This window comes from Triticum dicoccoides, chromosome 6A (assembly GCF_002162155.2).
Source record: "Triticum dicoccoides isolate Atlit2015 ecotype Zavitan chromosome 6A, WEW_v2.0, whole genome shotgun sequence".
Classification (NCBI taxonomy): domain Eukaryota; kingdom Viridiplantae; phylum Streptophyta; class Magnoliopsida; order Poales; family Poaceae; genus Triticum; species Triticum dicoccoides.
In genome coordinates, this window is record NC_041390.1 from 30,917,383 (window position 1) to 30,927,164 (window position 9,782).

General features: G+C 40.0%; 1 protein-coding gene across 1 annotated transcript; it reads left to right on the forward strand.

Moving 5' to 3' along the window:
- The first annotated feature begins 2,662 nt into the window (after positions 1 to 2,662).
- Positions 2,663 to 3,928, forward strand: LOC119319628 (LOB domain-containing protein 29-like). Its single transcript, XM_037594078.1, has 2 exons — positions 2,663 to 3,251; positions 3,387 to 3,928. Exons 1-2 carry the CDS (start codon positions 2,907 to 2,909, stop codon positions 3,762 to 3,764), a joined length of 723 nt encoding a protein of 240 aa, XP_037449975.1. The 5' UTR covers positions 2,663 to 2,906; the 3' UTR covers positions 3,765 to 3,928.
- The last annotated feature ends 5,854 nt before the right edge of the window (positions 3,929 to 9,782 follow it).

The window sequence follows — 9,782 nt, forward strand, 5'->3', positions numbered from 1 at the left end:
TTGATTTGGTCAACACCTGATTCGATCATGACTACCAAAAATTATTTGCCTTTTAAATTTGTAAGGAAGAAGTGAAAACAAACATTCTCAAGCTAACTCATAGACGAGCTAAAGTTCAAATGTTACCCAAGCCGTGGAAACCTTCGCCACACCTCAGAGAAACGAGGAAAAAACGTCCCACAAGCAAAGTAGTATTGCTACTGAAACTTAAAAGCAAAGGCAGTAATCGATGTTCAGAAGCAAATCAAGGCTAATATTGTTTTACCTATCCCTGTCCTGATAAGAACTAAATCATTTCTTCAGAAGCAACAGCAAGTGCGACGGTTTGGTTATGTATTTTCCGGCAGGAACAAGCGACCCATTTTATTTCTCATCAAAGAAGGCAGAGAAGCGCCGAAACCCATCCCTGTATATAAGCAGTAGCAAATAGCACCAGGGCTAAGGCAGGTGCAATTTGGTTCAGCTTACAGGAACTTCTTCCCAACTCCCAGGCCAGAGTACTGATGGGATTCATTCAGCATTCATTGGTCAGAACTAAGCTTCTAAATGCTGATACAGCATGGGCGCACACTAAAGTGCTAGCAAGATCAATTGACGGGTGAATTTACCAAAAATTTGACTAATTCCTACAAGTGCACTACATAGCTGACAGTGCATTCTACATAGAGGATCCATCTCCACGGCGAGCATACAAATGGAAGAAACTACACCCAACAGCTCTCTGCATCTCAGCCACTGGAATGTAACTTTAGATACCTGCAGAGCAAGCAATACCACCGGTCAAACATGCATAGTACCCAATAGCGGCCCATCTCAGCTGCACTTTATCAGCCCCTGTTCAGTATCTGAGCCTATTCCACTGAGAGCCCATGGTTTTCCTTTACAAATTGATTGGACGAGAAAAAAATGAAATAAACACTATTTCTCATTAAATAAAACAAATAAGAACAAATTTTATTTGCCAGGAAAGCGACACAGCAACTTTGAAAGAAGTGGTAAACAAGCAATTTGTAAAGTGGAATGAAGTGCAAGTGGTAAACAAGATTTGTGCATGCAGGAAGGATTCAAGATCAAGGATGTGTAGCTGGTTGCAAGAGGTTTGCACAGACTGCTTGAAACAGGAGCTAGCCAAGCACTTGCACTAACCAAGGGCCTGTTTGGTAATCCACCAGCTCCACGAAATATTCAGAATCTGCGGAGCACCTATTCCCCTGCTCTGTAAATTTGAACTGAAGCCCGCTCCGCTCCGAAGCGGAGTTGTGGAGCAGAGGGACTCCGAACAGGCACTAAACCTGCATCAGTAATCAATGAAACAGAGCATTTATCTGCCTTCCATAGCTGGGACTTCCAAATTCAGTGGAAACTGGAAAGCGTGGAATGCACTCATATATTTTGTCTTATCAAAATTTTTGTATTAATCGGGTGCTAATCATTCATTAGCAAGCTAACCATATACTATACCATAAGCATGGCAGCTATTAACAAAGGCACCAAAAACTAGAAAACACTTAGTTTACAATGATCACACGCTGAGCTCTGTAAGGCTGCCTCCACTTTTTTGGACATACTATCCACTTCACTCGATTGGGTGGAGGCCTGGGGAACTTAATTAGCTGCGAGGGCACGTCTACGAACTAACTCCTGTAATCAATCATCTCATGATTCAGGAAAAAACTCTGGGGACCTATGTACATAGAACATGTGAGATAACCAAGATTGTTATTCCTTTGACATAATATTATATGAAACCAATCGAATCAGTAGAATCATAGAGTCAAAACGAAAAATATCATTAGGAACATCGCATCATCATTAGTTGTATTTTGTAGTATACCAGAGTGACTAGAATGCATCTTAGTTGGGAGTCACTAAAAGCAACCGTGACTACTACTCTGCACCTTTTCCTTTCTACACTCTGGAAAGCAACACCTTTGTGGTTGTTAAATGCTCCTTCTACTGTTTTAATATTAATTCCTTTTAGAAGCAAAGATGCACTTGGGTGACCAAGTATGGCTGAAGTATAATTTATAGGTTACGACTATGCAATAAGAACCAAAAATAATGAAAATTGCATAAGGTAAACAACTAAAATAAAACGTGGTCAGTTCTGAGCAATTAGCTTGATTTCTATATATCAAGCGATACAAATAAAATCCTGTTGTGAACACCTATGGTTTTGCAAGGACCAATAGCATAGATGCAGGGCAAATGCCTATGAAAAAAGGTATAAGTGGTTCGCCAATAAATCTATAAATAAGTAAGAAGAACGGCTACACGCTTGATATACACAAAAATGATCAAAGTATTACATAACCTGCATTACAACTATTAAAGTCCTAGGCAGAAACAAAACAGAGGAAAAGTATAGTTAGAAGGGTATACTTAGGTTGTTTAACAGAGTAGTATGCGCATCATCAGTGGTTTGACACACATGATTAAATGGACATAGTCACATAATCATCTCACAACATTACGTGGTGAGCGACTTGACATGGGCTTGAGTATGAGTGTACCATATGTTGAACAGCAGTCATTTTCTTTGGTTCATTCTACCAGCTTTCCCCAAGTTGTGAGATTTTGTCGCCCATAAGGGTAGTACTAAGTTTGTCAGACATGTTAAAAAGAAAGGAAAAGTTGAACACCTCATAAACTCACCCAACAACCAATAGTAAAATAAAGTCTCTCAAGCAAACACAAATGGGTCGGGTGATTGTTGCCTCCTTTGTCGCTTGCGTCCTTCTGAAAGGAATGCCAAGTTGGTATAGAACTGGGAACCTGGCTTTTGGATAATGGAATCTGCAGGCCATTAGGGAGACCGTGTCCGATTAATTATTCAACAAACTAAGCCATCCCCGGCATGTACCCCACTGCTAGTGCTAGAGTAGCCTTTATAAGTTGAAGGATTGATGATTCACTTTGCAAGCTGCAAGGAACAAGAATACAACACCAGCATCGATCAGGTAGCAGGAGCAATGACAGGGTTTCCCTCTCCATGCGGCGCTTGCAAGTTCCTTCGGAGGAAGTGCGTGAGTGGGTGTGTCTTCGCCCCACACTTCTGCCATGAGCAAGGGGCTGCACATTTTGGCGCCATCCATAAGGTCTTTGGTGCAAGCAATGTCTCAAAGCTCCTCACGGGCCTCCCGTCAATAGACCGCCGCGAGGCTGCAGCCACCATCTCCTACGAGGCACAGGCCAGGCTACATGATCCTGTATATGGTTGCGTCGCGCACATATTTGCTCTGCAGCAGCAGGTTAGTCAGTTCATTACTGTTGCACTCACACCGACTTCAACAACAATTCTATTGCTTTCTGAATTTTCGTTTGATGAACTGCTAATTGCATGGACAGTAATAACTCAAAACTGATGGCATGCAATGTTCTCTTAGGCTGTGAATCTGCAAGCACAGTTGGAGTCACTAAAGGCTCAGGCACCACAAGGGTACACAAATACTTGTTCCGTATCAAGCCCTGAAGAAGACAGTATTAAGGCCAAGGTTATGGCTTACCAGAAAGGGGAAGCTAGGATGCCACGGCCAGCAGAATTATGCCCCGCTGTAAAGAGTGAGAGCGAGAGCTACTTCGGAAATGACCTTATGACCTGTACTTCCATGCAATCTTCTCAGGATTACAACATTTCACATGTATACACGCCTGACTATACATGCCCGTTTAATGATGAGGGTATCCACAGTAGCACCATGCTTCCCGTTGATATCCAGGAATATCTGCAGGAGAATGGGAATTATGGCACTGAGGACCTCTAGTCAGTTGCCTTTGCATATATCAACTAGGTGTCACATCATGTGTTTGGTAACTGCAAAACTACCAGCAGTCCTCTTTTGGTAATATACAGTTGGTCAGATTATAAGCCATGGATAACCATTGTAGAATGTTCCATGAGCAGCCTGTACTAAAATTCTGAATCAAGCAGGGTGTAGAAGACATGGTTTTTACCAACCATCATTGAAGTATGCTGAAGCTTCATCGTGCTTTTCTAGCTGTCGTGACTTGGCAAGAATCAGAGATGCTGATATGCCGAGCTATGTTTTTTTCCCTCCTATGATCATTAATTCATTGCCTACAAGCCAGACATTTGGTTTAGTGCAACCGAAAAAGAAGTTTCGTGCTTAGGGAATCACAATTAACATTGTAGTTTGTTGTATGGGTCCAAACGATAGGGATGACATAACAGTGCCTCATCTTTGGGATCGAAAAAGAAGCAACATCAAATGGCTGGAAAACATACAAAACTGGGAGGACAGAAAACAGCAAAATAAAACATAACAATGATGGTGGAGCTAACCAAGCTTCTTCTGTCAAGTTCATTTCACACATTCCAAACCAATACGTGGAATGGAAATTAATATCTGATTCAGTTGAACTTGACTAAATAACTAGTTAGGATCATGAGACAGACGCCAAGCTGCCTGCGGCCATGCCACCGAGTGGTGTGGTTCATAGGTGTGTGATCGAGTCAGAAAGCGGAAGAAAAGTCTCCGATTATGATAGAATTAACTAGGAGATGTGGTATGCACGCCTTAATTAGCAAAATGGCGGCCATGGTTTTTGTGGATTAGGAGGCATTCCGTCGAACAGGTTGAGTTCGTGGTGGTACTTGGATTCACAGTAGAGGGAGGCTGACCTGCACGCCTGCACTGCGGCCGGATCACATAGTGTTGGCAGGCGAGGCATTTCGTCTCCAATCAACGGGTCGGCGACATCTGAGGCTCGGACGCCGGCGATCGCCGGAGGCGGCATTCAACCGGCCGGCCGACTTGCCAAACAGGCAAAGCGCCCGTGGGAGTATGGGCCTATCTGTGGGTGGGCTTCCAAGCTTGAAGTCCTACTTTGTCGAATGGGCTTCCAAGTACATTTCAACTCAGCTCTGACACCCCTCAAAAAAAAAACTCAGCTCTTACTATCCCCTGCCTTGATCTTATAAAAAGAAAAGGACTGTCCCAGTGTCCCCTGACCTGCCCCTGAGAAAGAAAAAAAAACGTAACTCTGAACTTTTTTCTTCTACAAATAAAATGATGTTCCCACCACTTACTTAAGCTAGCGATGAGGCAATTATATTTACTAATTAATCAACCCTCATCCAAAAAGCAAACAAAATAAGAATTGTACTTCCTCAACTATCGGCAAAATAAAAGGAGACTCTAATTAGTTCAAAGTTGGTCCCTTGAGTGTCAAAACCGTCTGCATTTGTCCTATAGCTCCACACAATTGCTTTTATGGTGACACGACGCGGTTTCAAGCGCAGCAAGATGAGAACAAAAATATCTATAATATCCAAATGAATATCAGAAAGTTAAGCAGTCACGTATCTAGTAAAATTATTAATGATCCTGGGATGTAAAATGAACAACAATTATAAATATTCTGGAAAAGATTGGAGTTTGGCAACAAAATTCAAGAAAACCATGGAACACGACAAATGTATTCAAGAAAACCATGTATACTCGCGATTTCACCTAATTATTAGTTATTTTTCTATTTCCCCTGAACTTTTCTCATTTTCTTTTCTTTCTTTCTTTGTGTTTTGTAAACTTCTACTTTCATGGTTTTTCTATTGTAATTTTTTTACACACAGAAAGAAATTTGTTTCCCCAATTTTCTCTTTCACTTAGTTGAATTTATAAAAATAGAAAAACTCCAGCCGTTTTGTCTTTTCATATATGTCTTTCTGATTACCTCACTTTTCCTGTGATTTTTGTCATAGAAAAATAAATCTTGATGGTTCTAAGAAGTGAGAGTCTAGCTCATTTTATTTTCACGGGGAGAGCCTAGCTCACTTAGTTGGGCATGAGGGTATATAATTCCACTGTCTAAGTTCAAGTCCTCCTAGTCCTAAGCATGCATCCGAATTCATAATTACTCCCTCTGTCTCAAAATATAAGAAGGTTTTTCACACTACACTAGTATCAAAAACGTTTTTATATTATGGGACGGAGGGAGTATATTTTTGGGACTCCCTTGAATTCTTTTTAAAACAATCAGTATGGTTTTGGCACCATCGAGAGACCAAAAGTTCCCGTATTGAAATTAATTTAAACCTTGGCAATAATTGAGAGACCAAAACATATCTTTCTCCTTCCATTTACCCAAACATGTGGACAACTAGGATTACATTGTCGTCTACTTGTTCTAGAACGTGTTATAAGGATAATGGGCAAGCTGTGTTTCTTTAGGAAAGAATGGGTGAGTTGTTGTTCTAGCAAGTTGTGTTTGCTTTTAGCATGACCGAGTACGCGTGTCGAGTTTAGAAGCAAAGCTTACTCTAAACTAACCAACAAGCAGGATTAATCAGATATACAAACTATGCATGACCATGACAGGCAGGATCATTGATCTTTGATTAGTAGTTGGCCTGGTTAGTACGTAGTGGATCAGTGAGTACTCTAGTAGTGTTACTTGGCAACTTGTGCTTAGGACCACCACTAATAGAGCCAAAAGGAATCTCATCACTACTTCTCTCTACTTTTAATTAACCGGGGATCGAAGCTAGCTACTAATTGGGACTTGCATGCTCTAATATCACTCGAGCCCAACCCCCCATTCCATTAGAATACTAGCTTATATTTCTTTTGCTTTGTAGTAGGCGCGCTCGCTGAATTCCTATTATTAAAATTTGTATAGTAATCGTAGTGATCTAAAAGATCTTATAAAACTTTGCAGAGGGAGTAGTATTTATTTGGTGTTGATGCTATTATTATTTTTCTTTATAGATGGTCGTCAAACTAAAATGTTTAACTGGAAAAAAAATCTATAATGACGTGCATTTTGGATCAGAAGCAATATATTACAATTAGCGGAGAGGAAATCCGCTTCTTCATGTCTCTATAGTAAATATTACCAGATGATCACCGCCTCTCGACCTTGAGGATACCCACAACTTGCAAGATCGAGGGTTGTTACAACAGAGTGGAGGATGGTCGACGGTGTGGATGCACTGTAGCTACATTTCAAGTTGATTGATAGTAATGTTGTAATATGTAAGTTGATCATGGTTTTGGCAAAGATTTCCCTTTTTCTTTTGGCAAATAGAAAAACAGCAGGGATGCGGAAAAGCGGAAGTCGTGGAGTAGGAAGGAAAAATGATTTATTTTTTAACATAGTGTAGGCATAGACGCTCATATAAACGCAGATACACTCACCCCTATGAACCCATGCACACCCTATTATTATAAGCACCTTCGAGAGACTGAGCTGACACATTATCTTGGGATTGGCGAAGTCATCATGTGTATGGCTTCAGCAACAAAGAAATGCAATGCATGCATGCATTCTCTGATGATATTCCAAACACTAGTGTTAAACATATATACTCAGGTGTCACCACACCTCGCCAATTAAATTTTCCATCTATAATTAGTACAATATATTTTAATCTCTCAACTTAACTTTTCTCGAAAAGGAGGATTGCCCCGGCATCTACATTACAAAGATGCATGCGGCCATATTATTAAAAAAAAGTCTCCAACGAGTACGAAGTGTGGTACAAGTTTTGAAAAGTAAATAAAAGATACACAAGGCCACAACCGACACAAATAAGATTAGATGCCTATACACATATCCTATTGTTGTACCGCCATCCAAACCGGTTGTAGGTATCCCCCGTGCTACCATCTCACAATGGTTGCACCCATAAGCTATATGCTCCTTGGCTTCCGCATGACTAAGTAACAACCACGTATGTATCCAGGAAGTTGCTCTGTAGATGACCTGCAAAAAATTGGTAATGTTCTGTATGTTAGAAATGATGTCGTTTCGGTAGCTCCATTTTGCTCAAATTAATGCACATACTCTGACTCGAATATGTGTTGCTAGTTTAAGATCCACCACATTAAGTCAAGTCCCAAATAAAGTGTCTATGTTATTAAGTGGGCTAACATTAAAGGCCACGTGCATTGTGCGCCACAGTAGTCTGGTCAGTGGGCATTGAAAGAACAGATGTTGGATCGATTCATCACAATTGCAAAAACAACATCATTTGCTACCCTCCCAACGATGTTTTGCAAGGTTGTCTTTGGTCAAGATCACTTTCTTGTGAACAAACCACATAATAACTTTTATCTTTAGGTGCACCTTAATTTTCCCAATGTGTAGTGATTTGGGGATTCTCTCAACTTATGAATCAAGACAATGTGATCTGGAATCACCATGATATATATTGAGATCTCTGGTGCGTGATGTCGTCATATTTTGTTGCTACATCGTGTGTTGTAACACAATTTTAGTTGATGAGAAAATGGCTCTGTGCATCCATTTGATTCATAGGCCAGGGGTTTATTCTCCCATCTAGAAAAAGGAAAAACAAGTTGACAATTGTATACCATAGATTTCTCTACTCCATAGGATCATTGATCATCTCCATTTTGTATACAAATCAGCTTATGTAAAGTATTCAGAATTATGGTATTGAAAATTACTCTCTCTGTTCACAAATATAAGATGTATATTTCAATATGAACTACATAAAGACTAAAATGGGTGAACAAACACACTCAAACATGTCTATTTACATCTGATTTACAAAAAAGTTAGAATGTCTTAGGGCCTGTTTGATTCACAGGATTCTAAAAACACGGGAAAAGGAAAAACATAGGATTGGAATGCCATGCTCATCTCAACTATAGATGATTTTTGGTTGTTTGATTGCATCATAGAAAAACAAAGGATTCTTTCAAAGAAATTTGAGTGGATGCTAGAAATCTATGGGAAGTAGTACAAAAAATCCTTAGAAAAAATCATATAGGATTCGATCCTATGAAGCAAAAAACCAACATAGTAAAAATTCCTAAGGATTCTAACACACTAAAATTATTGTGATAATCCTTTGAATCAAAGGATCCCTTATATTTGTGTTAGATTTAACAGAAATAAACCAGTTGGTATGGGATGGTGAGTGTATGTCAATCCACATTTGATGGTAGGTGACTAATTTTTAAGTGTATACTTAGTGGCAGCAACAAAAATACCATGATCTAAAAAACGACACCAATAGTGGTCCATGAAACCATACAAATGAAGGTATGTGGTACCACTAGTGTTATGACGCACAACACGAAAAAGCCATGTATATATACTACGCTACGGACCAGGGAATTTTCTTGCCACGAGCCTTATATCCCTATATGTGAGCTATCTTCGATAGTGGAGGTTCTAAAACGGAAGAAATATTTCTTCACACCCATAAGCCGGCTCAGAAGCGCGCGTCTTCGGTTCCCACCAAACCGGCGAGACTGCCATAGAGCCTACATACGTGTTACGTAGATACTTGGCTCGATGATCATTTCTATTTTTATATACGTGTTACGTTGAAAAGTATACGCTACCTTTTAACATAAATAAACTGGTTGGTTGGGCTGGCAATATGTGCAAATCCACATGTGATGGTAGCAGGATAGCTAGCTTAATTAATTTTTAAGCATATTCTCAGATGCAGCTTTGAAAATACCTTGCTATAAAATGGTGCCAGAGTATAGCGCGGTCCATGCAATCATACGAAGTATTTTCAGCTTTGTATATCTGGGAGTTGTACTCCCCACCACGTTACCCACTGTAAAATAAAAGGGGTGCGCTAGCTTAGCCTTATGCAAATTTAAAAACAGTGACATCATGTACACATACTAATCATATATACATACTAGCATACTAATCATATATACCAGTATGCATAACATGTGTATCGATCGATCTGTATTTAACTTAACTAATTAGTTTGCAGGCAGGTGTTGAGCAAGTAGAACCGGAAGGTACCCATCAACACACCTCATGCA